Genomic DNA, 17940 nt, shown 5'->3' with positions numbered 1-17940 from the left:
TCGGCAATGGCGGCCGCGAGCGTGTCGACACCGGTGACGAAGTCCTCCGTCCCGATGACTCCGCGACGTCCGAGCTCCTCCGACCACACCCTTTTCACGGCGGAGGGATAGGGTTTGCGTTGTGAACCCGTAGATATACTGATTAGGGCCGGCGGTTTGCTGGTTGCGGTACATTATTATACGGGCCGGGCGAGTATGCGGATCTATTCTGACCATAAGATTGATCCGAATCTATATACTCATCGGAATTATGCGGGTTTGTGGTTTTTGATAGGTCTGCTAGAGCTGCGGGTCCGATTTGCAGTCCGGCTGTGGATGGTGTAAACCGAGGAGAGAATGAAGCGGGCGGACGCGAGGCGACGTTCCAATGCAGCATATGAAGGCAGGCACGGGCCCTCTCGCTCGCTCTTCAAGGAGGAAGGACCGACAGGGCGGGCCCACAGCCCGAGCATCGTCCTCGTGGGCCCACCTCCTCTCCTCTCCTCTTGGCCACTAGCAGCACATGCGGGCTTTACGGATGCGTGATCCACTCAGTGGGGCTGACGCGTGGGCTCCCAGGTGTGCTCGGCCCCACCCGCCATTGTCAAGTGACCAAAAGGGATTCAGTGGAGGACGGATGGCCTCAATCATCATACCCGTCCCTATCCCACTACTACTACTACTATTACTTCCCATTTTTATTTCTTTTCTTAAAAAATGGGATGGGATTATTATATTTTGTGGATAATCATTAAGTATATTGTTTTTTTTTCTGGGCGTCCAGTACCCAATTGCGTCGCTTGCTTGGGCCAGTAAAAAACCCATTTTTATTTTATTTCTCTCTTGATGATTCACTAGTGGATGGAGTATATATAAAAAACAAGAGAGAGACGAGAGAAGAGAGAAAAGATTTCGCCTTTCCCCTCACCTCCCAAGAAATCGCTCCGTCCCGCGAACCAACGCAGCAGCACGCCCGGGCCGGAGACCAAGGCCAGGGCAAGGATTTCTCCGGCCGCCGATTCAGTCCAGCTGCTAGGGTTCCCCCGCCCCGCCGCCGGAGGCGCCAGGTCAGTCGGCTTCTTTCTTGGCCCCCAATTCTTCTTCCGTTGGTGGGTTCTTGATGGGTTTATTACTAGTCTGATCGTCTCCGGTTACTCAGGGCTTCTTAATCTTCCCTGATTTGATTGCCTTCCTCTCTCCCCATCCATGAATGGACCGGAACAATTCCAGCTCTCTTACTTGCCAATAAGGTCGTATCTCCTTGATGTTCCCAATCTACTTGTCGTACTTGGGCGGGATCGTTGACGCCGGCCCTCTAGATTGGATTGGATTGGATTGGATTGGATTGATTGATTTCTTGATCGTGGCCAGGGTGGGTTCGGTTTCGTTTCCGGGGGTCAAAGTTCGTTGCTTCCTTCCTTCCATCCTTCCCTGTGCTTATCCAGTTCCGAAATACACTCCTCCCACTCTTTGACCCGGTTTGTTCTTCAGTTACCTCCTTCCTTCCTTCCCCCACCAATCCTAATTCATCCGCGTTTTCCCCATCGACATACACACATAACTACTTGATGCTAAAATTAGCTCCATTTGCTTGCAGGTGCCCATCCCCGAATGCACTGATGGACCGATCGCCGGCACCTCTCAGCCCACCAGGTAGGCTCTGCTTCCTCCTCTATCTATCTCAATGTCTGCCCTGCCTTTGCTCTGTTTTCTCTGCTCCACTATCTGAATTATTAACATCTCTGCTTCTGCTCTTTTTCTGTTACAGGTTTCGCTGTGCCGCTCGCCGTCAAGAAGCGGCAGCAGGCGGCGCCGGGCTACAGCAGCAGCAGCAGCCCGTGGGGAGTCCCTCCGGCGCCGCCCCTGACAAACAACAACCCCAACCCGCCCAATGGCCTCAGAGCCGGCGACACCAGCATCTTCTCCACCTCGCTGCCCGTTCTGCCGCACGAAAAATGTAGGCCCGCCCGCCAATAATTGTCCCCTTCTTCTCAAGGAAGGATTGCCAATGATTGTGTATTTTTGTTTACCAAGTCTTGCTGTGTTGTGTATGTCAGAGTTACCAGTTAGCATTGTTCAGATGGATGTATGGAAATAGGGAACACCAGTCTTTTGCTGTTAACTAGTCTCAGCATTAGTTTGCCAGAAAAAGTTTGGCAAAATCCAAAATTTTGTCATGTTGTATTCCTGAATCCTGATCCTGTGCATTTCCTTTTTCTTCCAGTGAACTTTCCTGACTCCGCACATGGCACCCCTTCGATGGACGACGCATCTGCTAAACTGAAAGAATTCGACGATGATCCTCAGGGGAACGACTACCCGTTTGACTTTGATCTGCGGCAGATCGACGACCTGCTGCCCGATGAGGATGAGCTTTTCGCTGGGATCACGAATGAGATCGAGCCGGCAGGGCAGACTAACCCCGCGGAGGAACTGGAGGAGTTTGATGTCTTTGGAAGTGGAGGGGGAATGGAGCTGGACTCGGACCCTCTGGACAGCATCACAGCTGGTCTGGGGAATGCAAGCATAGGCGATGGGATCAGGGCCAATGGGGTAAACAACAATTTCGGTCTGTCAAACAGTCCTGGAGCTGTGGCTGGGGAGCATCCGCTGGGGGAGCACCCTTCCAGGACATTGTTCGTGAGGAACATTAACAGTAACGTCGAGGACTCTGAACTGCGCTCTCTCTTTGAGGTAACCAGATTTATGTACTCTGTTTTTTAGAGAGAGAACCAGATTTATGTCCTTTTAACCACTCCAATTTGTCTGTTATTACTCAGCAGCAGTAGGTGTATCATTTAGTATCTGAACATCTTCTGTATATAGGATATTTATGATCTTGACACCTTCATCTTCTGTGTTGACTAATCATAACCACCGTTTGTTCTTATCTGTATCCGTTTGATGTCGAATCTCAGTTGGTCTTGACAGTGACGTTATTGTCATTCCTTTCAGCAATTTGGGGATATCCGGACCCTCTACACCGCAACGAAGCATAGGGGCTTTGTAATGATATCTTATTTTGATATCCGAGCTGCGCGTGGTGCGATGCGTTCGCTGCAGAATAAGCCTCTGAGGAGGAGAAAGCTTGACATTCATTTTTCTATCCCAAAGGTTTGTTACATTTCTCTTCTGCACACTTAGCCCTTGGCCGCAAAAGTAGTTCTTGAAAATGAATGCCTTGTTGGTCTTTGCAGGAGAATCCATCTGACAAAGATTTAAACCAGGGGACACTTGTTATCTTTAACTTGGATCCGTCAGTTTCTAATGAAGAGGTTCGCCAGATTTTCGGAACTTATGGGGAAGTAAAGGAGGTCAGGATGCTACTCCCAAATTTTGTTCCTCCTAAATTAAGGTTTCTGCTTGAAAAATGCAGCTTCATACATCTTTCTTTTGGTATTCATTCAAGCTGTTTGATATCTGTTTGCAGATAAGAGAGACGCCTAACAAAAAGCACCATAAGTTTATTGAGTTCTACGATGTTAGGGCGGCAGAAGCTGCTCTTCGGTCACTGAATAAGAGTGAGATTGCTGGAAAACGTATCAAGTTGGAGCCAAGTCGTCCTGGTGGAACACGCAGAAGGTATGAATGTTCCAAGCGTTATTGAATGGTATATTTGAATAAGCAGTAGATATGCCTGTTTGCTCCTCGAGAGATGTTCCTTGAATTTTGGACAACACAAATTTTCAGATATCTGTCTTTGATGACTTTTTCCAGTCTGATCTGACTCTTCTTCTATTTTCTTCTTCTGATTTAGCTTGGTGCAACACCTTGGTCATGAACTAGAAGATGAACCCAGAGGTTATAGGCATTCTCACGTCGGATCGCCTATGGCTAACTCTCCTCCAGGTACTTTTACTGGATCAGTTTCAAGCCTTGTTATCCTCACTACATCTAATTTTCTTCCAAACACCTGTTCACAACTAAGAAATGCATCATCTCTTTGCAGGGGCATGGGCTCAGTATGGTAGCCCAACCGACAACAATTTGCTGCATGCATTCAGCAATTCACCTACTGGAAACGGAATGAGCCCTATCGGAATGTCCCCCTCAATGATGTCAAATGCTCTGAAGATTGCACCAATTGGGAAGGACAACAACTGGTCTAAATATGATCAAGTATTCTCAAACAGCAACCAGTCCCTCGGCGCTGCGTTTCAGCACTCACAGTCATACCAAGATCGCAAAAGTGACCATATGAGCTCGAGTCCTGGGACATTAACAGGGCCTGAGTTTCTGTGGGGCAGCCCAAAGCCTTATCCGGAGCATTCCCAGTCCTCATCAATGTGGCGTCCACCACCAGTTGGTCATGCAATGTCATCTAGTAGCCGCCCTCAAGGTCAGGGCTTCCTGTATGGTAGTCGCCAGGCTTCATTGTTCGGATCTTTGGATCAAAACCGTCATCATGTTGGGTCTGCCCCTTCAGGAGCTCCGTTTGAGAGCCACTTCGGATTTTTGCCTGAATCGCCCGAGACATCGTTTATGAATCAAGTTAGGTTTGCAAATATGGGGAACATTGGCGGTGCTAACCGAAACGGGGGAAGCCTCATGCTGAACATGGCTTCTCGTGCTTCCTTGAATCCTGTCTCTGCTCTAAGTGGAAGCCTGACAGATAATAACTCTACTAACTTCAGACCAGTACCATCGCCAAGACTTGGGCAACCACCATTCTTTGGGAACACCACATATCAAGGACCTGGTTATTATGGACTTGACAGCTCCACCATTGAGCGTGGTCGTAACCGCAGAGTTGACAGCAGCGCGTTCCAGGCAGATAGCAAGAAGCAGTATCAGCTTGATTTGGACAAGATCCGTAAAGGGGAGGATACTCGGACAACATTGATGATTAAAAACATTCCAAACAAGTATGCCCGTGTCCTCATTTGGTGTCTTCTTGTGTGCTCTTTATATTTTGCTTGCTGGTTGTCCTTACTCATTTTTTCCTGAATTCGATAGGTACACATCCAAGATGCTTTTGGCTGCAATCGATGAGCTCCACAAAGGAACATATGACTTCTTCTACCTGCCAATTGATTTCAAGGTAGTATATCTGATATTGACTTTTTCAACGAGGTATTCAGATATCCAGCAGTGTAATAATTGTTTTTTTTTCATTTTCCCCTGCAGAACAAATGCAATGTTGGTTATGCGTTCATTAACATGATATCCCCTGTGCACATTGTATCTTTCTACCAGGTATGTTTTCTTTGTTGGTCCTTTACATGTTCCATTGTTCTCTTACCGATCCATGTCTAGCTGAATTTCACAGCAGCCTATGCTCGCTGGTTGAATTAATCTCAACAGCTTGAAATATGACCTTTTGGATGCCTACCTTTAATTACAGGCTTTCAATGGGAAGAAGTGGGAGAAATTTAACAGCGAGAAAGTAGCGTCATTGGCTTATGGTAGGATCCAGGGAAGGAACGCACTAATCTCACATTTCCAGAATTCAAGTTTGATGAACGAGGACAAGAGATGCCGCCCCATTCTTTTTCATTCCAATGGACCAGAGACTGGAAATCAGGTAACAAGTTGTTGCATTGCATGCTGAAAGGGAAAGGCCATCTGTTTTGAAACATTAGTTGTAGTTCTTTCAAAAGTGAAGTGTAATACCCGGGGACACGATTTACTACCAGTGTTCTGTTTATGCATTTTTTTGAGCAATATTGACCTTTAATGCAAGTGCTCTAATACCATGAATGAAACTCAGGAACCATTCCCAAATGGGATATGCATCCACATGCCTCTGGATGGTGGGGCAGGCTCCAGCAAGGAGCCCCTCGGCTTTGAAGAGGACGACAATCCCAACGAGATCAAGATATCCGGGGAGAAATCCATGGTGGGGAGTTTGTAGATTATATAACCAACGAAGAGGCTTGGAGTCGCCGCCGCGGAGTCTAACTGTCTTGTGACGAAAGGCGGTGTCCACCCCCAAACTGTATAAAAGTGAGGAAGATTGGTTTAGTAGTGCAGGAATTATGGCGTGGCGTGGCATGGCGCATCTACCGGTTTTTGTCGCAGCGGATGTCGCCCCCCTGAAGCAGCGGCTTTGAATCGCAGTCGGGAGTTTGCTAGGTCCCCCCCTCTTTTGACCCCCCGAACTCTGTACAGATAGATGTGGGGAGTTGATGATGACTGGATGATGATGCTTTTGGTTTGGTTTTCTGTAAAGAACACCAATTGTACAGTCGGATGGATACTTGTGCTAGTTCTGCATGCTTTTATTTTCTGTATGGTTGAAACTCAACTCAAGACGGGTCTAATCGGGTGATGCCAGTGTGGAAATATGAATCCCCACATTGTGCATTATGAGTGATTCCTGTGTCAATTTTATTATTATGCAGAGCTTATTTCTTCCTTGTATGACAATGATGATTCATCTTCACCCAGAATTTACAATGCTCATATATCTATCTGATCCTACTAGTAATTCACTTTCAGAGTTTGTTTGCATCCACATGTTTGAACATGAGCGGCCCAATGCGCCACTATATATGCATTTGCAATGTCCTGAAAATTTAGGGTTTGAATGATTGCTCAGTTCCATAGGTAATCTTGATTTTTGCAAGAATAGAATACCATTCCAAAATTTATAATGCTCAGACAGATTAGAGAGATTATCATGAGATGATTAGATGGTTGCCTCCTCTTTACAGGTGGGGTCAAATCCACACTTAGTTAACTTGAAAGTTTAGATTACTGAGTGAACTTGTGAAGAAATTATTAAATGATGGCCTCATCTTCGTCTTGGAAGTTCACTTAGTTGTGGACAATGAACTAGTTAGATGTTCTTGGCAAAACATCACTTTCAGTTTTTTGTTTGCAAGCAGGCACATATTTGAACATGGGTGGCCCAATGTGCCACTATATCTGAAATTGCAATGTCCTGAAAATTTAGGGTTTGAATGATTGTTCAACTCCCATAGGTGATCATGGTTTTGTTAAGAATAGAATACCATTAGCTCAGCCTTATGTAAAATAATATGTAATCTCTGTTGTTGATACAAAGTTAACTCCCACATCGAACCTCAACTCACACGTTTCAAGGTCGACGAAGTACAACCTATACCAAACACAAATCTGGCTACAGCTAAGTTTACATTTCCTCGAAGCCGCACAGTTCTCACGGATATGGAGCATCATGTTGAGATCCATTAACTGATTAGATCGAAGGATGTCAACGGTTTCCAAGTACAAATAATCCTGTCAGGTTACATTTCAGACTTCTTCGCCGACTGAATTTTCTGGTCTTCTTCCGTAGTTCCACAAGTGAGGCAGCTCGCCTCTTATCCAACCAAGCACCACAATAACCCCTGGTATGACAATGTACGATACGGACATCAGTCGCGCTGATTGAGGGAAGGGAGTAAGTAGATAAGACAGGCACCAAAAGGAACAATTTGTATGCTTACCTAACGTGCAAGGAACTAGGTACAGCAGCGCCGGCTGACCATGTCCATCCATCAGGAAAAGCGCAAGATAGGTAAGGAAAAGGCCTGCAAGGGGAAAAAGAAAATGAAAATGTGAGATCTGCACAAGAGGTACTGCTTGCTACAAACAATGAACTATCTACAGAACAAGATGAGTCAAGCACACTTACCGACAGCATATCCCACGGTCAGCCATAGAAAATATCCATTCAAGATACCCTTTTTGCCTGCCCTGTCAAATCTGCATCGTATAGCAAAGTGATGATGTATCATTAACAAATGGCGTAAACCTCTCATACAAACAGAGTTCTTATTGTGCTACGAAACGTCAAGGGCCCAAGCATTCACTATATGAAGATGTCCAAGATAAGCAAGAAGAATCGGTCTATTGTCTCCCTAATATTCTCAATCTCAACCTAGCAAGAAGAATTGATCTATTATCTCCCCAATATTCGCCATCTCAACCTATCTTCCAGCATGGTAGTTAGTTATCCCAAATGAAGGTTCAGAACAAAAAGTGTGAGTCTTAAGGCCTTCATCGCGTTTAGCAAGAATGGGACCAGACTACCAGATAGTATTTTAAGTACTTCTATGTGTATACCCATTAGTGAACTAACGGAGTAACATCGCATAGAGTACCTGTAGCTGAATGCAACGAGCAATCCAGGGAAAATAATATCACCAAAGCCTATCATGTCATAGCCACCCCATGGATCAAAGAAACGAGGTATTCTTAGGAGCATCGGAATTGCTTCCCCTGAGCTGTCACCACTAGCAACCTGAAGGTTTTAATAAAAATGAAATTTTCAATCACAAGTCACAGCACATAATAGAATAAGATAGGCTACTAAAAACATGAGCTTTTGCTGGATAATGTATTTGTTTAACGTCAAATTATAAGCCATTAAAAAGAACATGTGCTAAACATTTCACTACAGTTTCGAGTCTGAACATTTGCTGCCAATATACATCAATTTTATATGGGTCATGAGAGCACCAAATTAGATCATAACACTGAATATTCTAACAGTCCACTCAGTTTCAAGATAGGCTACTCATTATTCTCTTAATTCTGAAGGTATTTAAGCAAGTAACCCTAGTGGATTCTGTCCTGTCCTCCTCTCGATTTTACAACCTACCAAATCCTTGCCCCCTCAAAGTACACCTACCTTAAATGGCTTCGTCATGTGGTTGCAAGACTATTCCATTTTTATTTATCTTTTTGATGAGGATAAACAAGCCTAATCCATTGCTTTAACTAGAAAATCTACTGTGTAAATTAACCTGTAAAACTAGAGCGTAACTGGTAATAACTCTAGATGTAAATGTAAAAGGTCAAGAATGCACTTACTGCAATCATAACACTGTCATGGAATATAAGAGGCGAAATGAAGACCCAGAAGATGTCATACACAAATGCAGCACTAAGAAGAGCTGATGCAACCTGCAAAGATACAGCCTTAGATACTTCTGATACATGCAGGAGTCGTAAAACTGTTAGGACTACTGCAAATAGACATGCCAATACCCTGATATTAGGTAAGCGCGCCATCTGAAGCACAGTTATCATCAGGCAGATACCCTGTGACAAATACAGACTGCATGGTTAAAATATAGACTAAATACTGAAGGTCATAAAAAACCGTCTTACAAGGATTAAAATAAAGATTAGAAACATAGCAAGAGAACCTAAGAATCATCATCAATTCAACTTACAAGGATGTCTTGGCCTATCCAAGCAAACGAAGAATGCCGATAAACAACCCATAGAATGGCAAAGACCGTACAGAATGGTACTATTCCAACAGACAAGGCCAAGACCTCCCCGTAGAAGGGCAATTGTACAGTATTATTTCCCCAATCCTTATTAATCCTGTAAACAAGGCGCACACGAGGCACAGACAATGAGGAGATAAATAAAACAAAGAGCATTGAAAAAAAAATGCTTGATGTAAACTATTTCATGCATTACCTAGAGATAATTGTCACCAAGCAAACATGCATACCCTGAAAGACACAAAACAGAAACAAACTCACAACCAAATACCAATATAAAAAACTAAACAAGCACTTCAATAACCAAGCGCCAAGAGAAGTATTTGTACAAGTAGACAGGCCTTGTGATCAAAAGAGTGCAAAGATAGAGAATATATGAGGAAATACCTCAATACCACCAATGCAGAACAATACAATCAGTAGCCAGGCGACCCAAGACGACATGAAGTAGAAGAGGAGGAGAAGGAAAACTGAAGCTACTATGACAAAAACACCAGCTCCCTTCGCTGTGATTTCAAGGATTTCTTTATCTTGTGTGTTGTTTGTTCCAGAATTAGGTCCCGGCTGTTTAGTATGAAACGAAGAAACTCATTAGCAAAAACACTTAACCAAGTGATAACCTGAAAATTACTACTCATTAGCTAGAAACAAACACAATAAAATGCAAATTATTTTTTATTTTAATAATCATTCATAAGTAGCAAGCGTGCCTAACAACAATTTTTTTTGCAACTCAAGGTGAAATAAAAAAACTGTAGATAACATGGAATCAAACAACAATCATGTATTCTACACTGCAGTCCTATTAGTGTCTCGTCAGTCATCCCTGTTCTGAGTCGAGATTTACTGATTAGTATATGCATATGAGAAGCTAAATTGCATGAACTGCCATCAAGTCTGGACAGGGAGAAAAGTCAGGACCTGCCGTGTCAGCTGATTATAATGCTCATCAATCTGTTCGCATGCAACGAATTCACTCCAGAGTGAGGCGCAGACTATAGTTCCTACAGCCATTAACCACAAGAAGCATGCGGAAAGGTCCACAACTGGTCGATTTGGCGAATATAACTGCACCTCAACTACAGCAAAAGAACATTCACTTATTAGCAATGCATAGTCTGGTGTATCAAAATTAACTCACAAGATATGGGACTTAGATTAGTCATTCAAGAAAACACTATTTATGCATGGCATATGAGTACAAATGTGATCATTAAGTAGTTGACTTGTGTTAAAAAATGTAGAAGCTCTGTGATAAGGATCCAAAGACGGTCCTTCAGTAAGAAGTTAGACTATGATTATACCAATTTACACTATTAGCATGGATTCACAAGCACATGAGGCATCCAGGGTCGGAACCTCTACCATAACTAGAGGAACTGCCACATACCACAAAGGATCTATGGTGCATTTTCTTGAATGTTTAGCACAAATATTGGCTACATGGTGAGACATGCCATGAAATAAAATATCATTTTTCTCTCATTCCCCCATCTGCCGCCTTCCCTATATCACTTATTTCAGCCAATTATCTGTCTGGCTTATCACGTAGGCCTTAGATAAAAATGCAGCAGTTTGTCTAGGTACTGGGTTTGCTATGCATTAACTACTTTTCAAATTATAATTCTAATACAAAATTTTGTGAATACACATGCAGGGTTGAGGGAGATGCTCAAGCACTTCAATGTTATGGTAAGTATAAGTGTATAACTCCCTTCCATTAACAAAAAATAGATTAAAATTGCATGCAATTGTCTGAATTCTAAGCATTCCGTGCTTTAAGTTAAGTTGACACAATATGGAAACAAATGTTTCTAAAACGTTTGATTAGACAGAATGGAGTCAAACTAATGGATTATCGTCTGCAAAATGATCTTGCAATTTATTAGGAAAATAAGCAGAAATAAGAGACTACAGATGTTTAACTAATCAAACTCTACTACTGTAGCAATTACGAAGTTCAACAGCTAACAATAGTAAGGAGAGTTAAGAAGAATATGTACTTACCCTTTGCTCCATGGTCCAGTAAGTCCTTCAGATTCTTGCCTGCTGAGTGTGGCACCATTACGACGGGGATTGTCACATTAAGTGAAGTATCATTGTCACCACAAACCATCTTGTAAAGCTCTGCAAACACAGAGTTGACCAAACGGATTACTGTCTGCAAGAGAATCAGGCATGCCTACCAGAAAAATATCGAACAGGGCAGAGATAACAATATATCTCAGGCTGTCCTGGTAATACCTTCATCGTCATTTATAATAACCAAACCGGCTGCACCAGCAGCCTGCGCAAATTCGGCCTTGGCGGTGAAAGGACACCCTCCACGTGCCACTAAGGCAATAGAATTGGTCAACTGCAGCAGCAGCAAGGATTAGTTTAGATTATATTAGAAAAATGCTTATGAAAACAACTTGGTAGTAACCGAGTCATATCGGGGCCGAAACCAAACCTTTGAGGTCGAATTGGAGCACAAGTCTGGAGGATTGGTGAGGGCAGCAAATGTTCTCTGAGCCCCGTCGACAGTTCTAGGCAAGGGGGACCCGAACCTCGCGCTCAGTCCGACAACGGTCGTGCCCTGGGTTCCATTCACCCAGTTCTTCACCTTAACCTGGAGAAAAAGGAAATCTGGAAGCATGAGAAAGAATGGGGGGCTAAACTAGGTCTAGGTGCAGCAGTGTCTTGTTTTCATCTAAGATTTGGACCAGACAATGCATACAAAGTGTAGGTTTGGGTTCAGTTCTAAGACACATGCTGCTCCGATGTGTAACAACAATCCAGAAAATGCTGTAGGTTGCTGCTCAGCAGACTGGTTTAATTCGTTTGATGCTCAAGTGTTACAGCTGAGATATTTTCTTTCAATCTGATCTCAATCCAACAGAGCTCATCCTATCTAGCAGGGTTGCATCTATTCTACTCTACGTCGAAAGAAAGATTCCACATTTGACATCGGAAAATCCGAGTCAGAACCCAATCCTCGAATCGCGAGCGGAGGAGCGACGAGATCTGACGGGGAGCAGAATGGATGGGGATTGGGTCTTTACCAGCTGGAACTTGTTGTTGCAGCCGGGGGAGGCGTCGTGGCCGCGGTCGTCGCTGGAGGCGTCGTCGGCCGCCGCGCGTCCGGCGAGGAGGAGCAGCAGCAGGGCGGCGGCGACCGCAGGCAGGAGGAGCTCGCGGCGGCGGGGGATCGCCATGGGCCTTCCCGGCGCAGCTGGGGAGGTCCGAGAGGAAGAGACCTCGCCACTTTGATTCGGACGGAAGGAAGAAAGAAAAGGAAGGAATTTTGGTTTGGATTTCAGAAGAAATGGGATCAAACTCCGACCAGTCGTCGATGGAGCTCGTGGAGTGGGTTTAGATGATGGCGTCTTTCCTATGTTTACGCTTTCTCGGCCGGAAAACATGTTTACTTTCCCTTACGTTTGTTCTTGCATTTTTTTCCCGAGGCATGAGGGCATGGACTCCGGCCAGATCTAAACGCACTTATATTTTTTTACAGAGAGAGTAATGCTCAAGTGTCGGCACGTCTTCGTTGTTGACTCCCTTCTTCCGCTCGACACTGTTGCCGTGGCCCGTGTCGAGTGGAGGATGAGAGTCGGCGGTCAGGTAGAGCTCGCACCCTTGACGGGTTTCACCGAATGCCACCGGGTATGAGCTTGTAATGTCATGGTGTATGGTGTTGCTCTTCCTATTTAGTTTAGGGTGATTTGATAAAGCCCTTTTTTACCACACAATAAACAGTGTAAGCATAGTTATTTTTGTCTGAGTATTCTGTATTGCTCTCCTAGTTCCTTCCGCTTGTTTTAGTTGGAACGGAGAACAAACTTCTTCCTATCTTATGGTTGTTTGATTCGGTCTCTATGAAGGAAAAGTGTGTCCTTGACTAATGAAGGTTGGTACTAAAGATCGTAAAGCGGGAGCGGAGCAGGTGCAAGGGCTAGAGATACATGTCCAAGACAAAATGAGAATGTACTTTGCCAGTCTTCAAGTGTCAACATTCACTGAGTTAGTTTCTCATCTCCTCCATGGTTCTTAATATGCGTCATTTACCGGTCTATTTATCACTAGCATTTGCTTTGGTATCACCAGTCACACAAGATATGGTACAACTTTTGGAAACGAGGAGGTGGTAAGCGAAGTTAGTAGAAAACTTGTCAATTAGGGTATGACACAAATGAGATGAGTGGCATCGTCGTGAATGAGGTGAATAGTGGGTGGGCCTGAAGGTAAAGAGGAGTGAGATGAGCCAGATGAAACAAGTATCACCGACTATAGCAAGGGCTCGCGCTAATGACATTATAGACGATCATCGTAGTAGCGTCCCTCTTTTGTCCGGATCACGGTTATCCACCGCTCACTCCCTTTGCCGCGATTGCGTCGGTTCGTCTCCCCTATAGAGCACTCCAAAAAAAATTCAAGAATAAAAAGGAATATAAAAGGAAAGAAATAAAGAAGAAGACATGGTCCTCCAAAACATAGTTTTCAGAGTTCAAGGACCGATTTGCACATTCAATTGTACTATTAAAAAGGAAGGGCTTTTCCTCGCACATTCAATTGTACTCCCTTTATTTGGAAATATTATCATAGAAATGGATATATCTATAACTAAAATATATCTTCTTCGGACAAGTATTTTCAGACGAAGGGAGTAATAATAAAATAAGGGGGCGGCTGCATTCTGCTATCGCACCCGGAGCCTTTGGACAAACAAACAGGAAAAAGGGGAGGGCTTTTCCTCGCCGGGGCCGGCGCCGCCGCCGCCGTCCAAAGCTCTAAACCCTCTCCGCGGCGGCAGGTAATGCTATCTTCTCCTCGCCCTCGCTCTCTTCGTCCCCTCCGCGGTGCAAGGTTCTTCCCCCGCTTCGACCGCCGGCGAGGCCGCGGCGGGCCGTCGTCTCCTCCGTCTGCCGCCCTCGCGGCCGGAGGAGAGGGGAGCTCCGGTTCTCCGTCGGCATTGCAGGTAGGTAGGTTTCCCGATAGGATTCTCTGGGCGCCGCGACGGCGGTGGAGGCGGTGCCGCGTCGTCGTGTGCCCGCATCGGAGCAGGCGAGCCGGGGCCATCGCGCTCTTGCTGTTCAGCTTTGGCCGGCGAGATGTAGAGGTGCCGGCGGTGCGTTTTGTACTCTGGTCCGCCTCCGGACGGCCTGAAATTAGTGTCTTTTAGGATTTATATATTTCGGGAGATTGGGTGCTCTGTATCAGGACCCCTGATGGCGAAGATGAAGATGCCCTTGCCTGGCAGGCTGGGGAAAGGGATGAAGATGCAGCAATTCAGGAATGCTGATCTCCTGTGATGGATAAAGAGCATGGTCCCTGTTGGTGTTATTGGGTTTCATGTTTTGGTTGCTTCTCACTTGTGTCGATGCATGTTTTGCTCTGCTGCTTAGGGTCGGTGCATGTTTGTTGATTGTTTGAGACGCTTTTGTTTCAAGATACATCCATTTTCATCCATTTCGATGACAAGTATTTCCGGACGGAGGGAGTACTTTTCTTTGGTGAAGCGCTCCGGTGGGGTGTGGGGGTGTTCTTTTTGGCTTTAACTCTGTTCTGTTCCATTGTGTTGTGTCTCCCAACTGATGTTCCATTATCTCTCACTCTCACCGCAGTGCATCTATATTAATGCCATCGTTACCGTTTCTTTTTTCAGGGCCAAGAGGCAGATTTGATCGAGAAAAATGGTAGAGCCGGACCTTGTCTATTCACTTGTCTTCTCTTTCATTGCCGTGCTCTTAGTTACTTCCCTTTTCTCGCCAGCGATGCTCCTAAAAAAATACCGAATTTACTTTGATGTTATAGGCTCATCAACTTCTTTGGGCAGTCTATTTGCTTCTGATGATGAAGAAAACAGTGCCCCTTCACTGCCCACAATAGAAGCTGACCGAGATACCGTGGTGATATATATCCTCGTACCCGCTGTCATTGTCATGTGTCCTTTGTGTTGAACTCGTTTGTCCAAATCTTCTGAATGTTCCTAACTTCTGCAGGAGCTAGATTCTTTCTCAAAAAAGAGGTCGTATTTACTGACCAAAATGAGCTTCTCAAAGCAAGAGGTCGATTTGGCAGCCAGTGAGTTAGGTATGTGATCCTGCATCGACATGTAAAGGTAGTAACCATATGCTTTCTGCTCAACATATGTTTAATCTCTTTTCAGGTGAGGGAGCATCAATTGATCAACTCGTGGATTGGATTGTGAGTGCTCAAGAAGCTACAACTGAGGTTTATTTTCCCGATCCCTTTTGTTTTTCTTTAGTAGCTCTTGTTTCTACTACCTCTGAATCTCGATCTCGTGCTGCCATGAGCTAGCGCATTCGCTCACACTTGGGTGTTCCAGTCTCAGATATTCTGGACATGAATCACAAGAACAGTCTTAGAAAAATCATAGAACTGCTAACAAATAAACATAAATGGGAAGTACTAATCAAACATATCTGCTGGTTGTACTTGTGGGTTCGGCATTTCTTCTGGCTCCATCCTTCGTTCTTCCACTGCAATTTGAACTGAAAATAAACAGAAATGAAAAGTACTATTCAAACCTACCAGATAAGAGAACTGATCCGGTTGAAATACCTATCAATGATCAAGCTCTCAACATAATAATTCTCCAGGCATGTTGATGGGCGATGATAACTGTAGTATGAACTTCAGACAGGATGGCTAAATTTATCATGATTGTTGCTTATGTTTACATTTTTTTTTCAACTTTTAACACCTAGACCTAGTATATGTTAGACTAAGTCATATGCAAATGTGAGCAACCTCAGGCCTGATACTTCTGTTTTAAATTGACACCTTTTCAGGAAAATGCTGAATTTCTGCCTGCGCAAATGGATAAACCGCATTCTTTGCTCCAGATGGGGTTTACTCAACAAGAAGTATCGTTTGCTATTGAAGCTTTTGGTAGGTGCTTCTAAAATCTTCAATATTGTTTGCTTCTGTTACTTATTTTACTGGATACTCCTTCTGCTCCATAATACAGGATGTTATTACAACCAATAAGTTAGATAAACCTATCAATGGGTTTTGAGATCCTTTCAATTATGTTTCTGTGAAATGAGAAAAAGAAAGTGAATATCACGGCACTCCACTATTTCTGTGCCAAAAAGAAAAGGCGGCTAACGTGAGCTTGTTCAACATGAATCTGTATATTAACAAAAGCAGAAAACCTAAGTTCAAGCATTTGTTCGTTCCATTATTTATTGGTGGCTGCAGGAGTGCCTTGTGTAAACATCAATCATTTGTTCACCCTTCGATTTTTTTGTGTAAACAGTCCATCCCAAAACTATATATAGGTTCTATCGTTATATATCTAACTCACAACACAAAACTGCATTTACATTGGTTTTACCTTCAGCTGCTTAGCAACATCCTGGCCGTTGAAGCAGAAACTTCAGTCCGTATCTTTGAGAAGAGAGCACATGCTGACAATATAAGACCACATAGGACAGATGGTCAAATGCGCGGAATGAATTTGCCAGAATATAAGCCAAACTGCAGTGTGAATAACATGCGACAGTATAGTATACAGTATTTCTCATGAGTGTAGTAAGGCTAAGAAATTAATTACCAACCTTGATGGTGCAGTTAAATGTAAGCAAGATCACCAACAGGAATAGAGTGGCCAGAGTACTCAGATTCTTTCCATATACCAAGAAGGTTAACCAGCAACTGTACTTCATGTAGAGAAGCTGCAATAATTAAAAAAAAACATGTTAGCACCTAAGATCCATGTAATGTGAGGTCTTAACCTATCATAGTTACTACAGCTTGGAATTGAAACCTGTATCTAAGATATGGAACAAAAGTTGCCAATTGGTGTGAAACCCATCTGGTACCGAGGCATATTTGCCAGACATGCATGGGAAAGAATAAGTCTTCCCCCAGGAGGATAGGTGACTCCCCTGCCATGGACCTATCCTCTTACTGATTTTCTGAACCAAATGCATAAGCTGAGCATTAGGTAATCTGTGTTCATCAATGGGCGTACCCAGATATGTCAGAGATAAGGTGCCCAGCTTTACATTTTAACACCAAAATCCACAACCTAACTCTTGTCTTCATGCCTTACATCCCCTCAAAACAACATCAAGGAATTGAGATGCAGAGTGTTACTGTCATCACTCTCCATGAAGATGACAATATCATTTTCGTATTGTAGAGCAGGCTTGTTTCACTTGTTAGTCTGTTTTGGTGATTTCCTACAGACCTTAATGTCATTTTTCCTGTTCCTTTCAGGTCAAGAAGCTGAAGTTGAGGAGCTTGCTGACGCAATTTTGGCAAGACGCATTGCGAATAACATTGAGCAGAAACAAGTATTAACTCAATTGCTACATCATTTCTCGCTGCTATAGACTTTGTTCGGTGAATTTGTTGTGCTAGAGCATTCCAATATGCACGCTTTTATTTTGAAGTGACGATTTTTCAGGAAACTGCTGAATTGCAGCCTGAGGTAATGGATACACCACTTTCTTTGCTCAAGATGGGTTTCAGTAAAGAAGAGGTCTCGTCTCAAGATGGCAATGGGGCCCCGAAACCCGCGTCCCCGTGGGTTTTTACCCTATTAGGGGACGGGGATGAGCATCTTTTCATCCCCCCCGCGGGGCTATTGTTGGGCACATTATACAACCCGACACGTTTCGTGGGTTTACACCCGTCTCGGTAGTCCCCGAACCCGAAACCCGGCAATACCCGCGAAATTACATTTTTTTTACCCAAGCACTGATCCGGCCCAACCCCATGCGACCGAACCTGAGCGACC

At 44.1% G+C, this 17940-nt stretch overlaps 3 protein-coding genes across 4 annotated transcripts in view; 2 read left to right on the top strand and 1 right to left on the bottom strand.

The window, feature by feature from the left end:
- The first annotated feature begins 880 nt into the window (after nt 1–880).
- Nucleotides 881–6329, top strand: LOC119331580 (protein MEI2-like 2). Its single transcript, XM_037604742.1, has 13 exons — nt 881–1046; nt 1577–1632; nt 1748–1936; nt 2204–2673; nt 2935–3093; nt 3177–3293; nt 3410–3561; nt 3737–3828; nt 3929–4844; nt 4936–5020; nt 5107–5175; nt 5324–5503; nt 5690–6329. Exons 2-13 carry the CDS (start codon nt 1599–1601, stop codon nt 5831–5833), a joined length of 2607 nt encoding a protein of 868 aa, XP_037460639.1. The 5' UTR covers nt 881–1046; nt 1577–1598; the 3' UTR covers nt 5834–6329.
- Nucleotides 6330–6920: 591 nt separating this feature from the next.
- On the bottom strand, nt 6921–12533 carry LOC119329555 (signal peptide peptidase-like 2). 2 transcript variants are annotated; one of them, XM_037602614.1, is made up of 14 exons: nt 12230–12528; nt 11638–11796; nt 11430–11541; nt 11193–11312; nt 10107–10264; nt 9573–9749; nt 9382–9416; nt 9126–9282; nt 8938–8991; nt 8761–8853; nt 8049–8188; nt 7580–7650; nt 7392–7475; nt 6921–7292 (listed from the first exon to the last, which is right to left on the bottom strand). In XM_037602614.1, exons 1-14 carry the CDS (start codon nt 12380–12382, stop codon nt 7198–7200), a joined length of 1608 nt encoding a protein of 535 aa, XP_037458511.1. In that variant the 5' UTR covers nt 12383–12528; the 3' UTR covers nt 6921–7197. The 2 variants fall into 2 exon arrangements, with proteins under 2 accessions (XP_037458511.1, XP_037458510.1); XM_037602613.1 differs by having other exon boundaries at nt 8761–8991; nt 12230–12533.
- Nucleotides 12534–13364: 831 nt separating this feature from the next.
- Nucleotides 13365–17940, top strand: part of LOC119329832 (probable inactive DNA (cytosine-5)-methyltransferase DRM3) — a 9711-nt gene continuing 5135 nt past the window's right edge. The window contains exons 1-9 of the mRNA XM_037602925.1: nt 13365–13388; nt 13882–13980; nt 14833–14863; nt 14982–15076; nt 15170–15260; nt 15337–15401; nt 15983–16082; nt 17418–17494; nt 17608–17682. Of these exons, the coding sequence (XP_037458822.1) occupies nt 13365–13388; nt 13882–13980; nt 14833–14863; nt 14982–15076; nt 15170–15260; nt 15337–15401; nt 15983–16082; nt 17418–17494; nt 17608–17682 (657 nt within the window). The remainder of the gene's footprint in view (nt 13389–13881; nt 13981–14832; nt 14864–14981; nt 15077–15169; nt 15261–15336; nt 15402–15982; nt 16083–17417; nt 17495–17607; nt 17683–17940) is intronic.

The sequence above is a fragment of the Triticum dicoccoides genome, chromosome 7A (assembly GCF_002162155.2).
Source record: "Triticum dicoccoides isolate Atlit2015 ecotype Zavitan chromosome 7A, WEW_v2.0, whole genome shotgun sequence".
NCBI classification, from domain to species: Eukaryota; Viridiplantae; Streptophyta; class Magnoliopsida; order Poales; family Poaceae; genus Triticum; species Triticum dicoccoides.
This window is presented reverse-complemented; position numbering and strand designations above follow the sequence as displayed.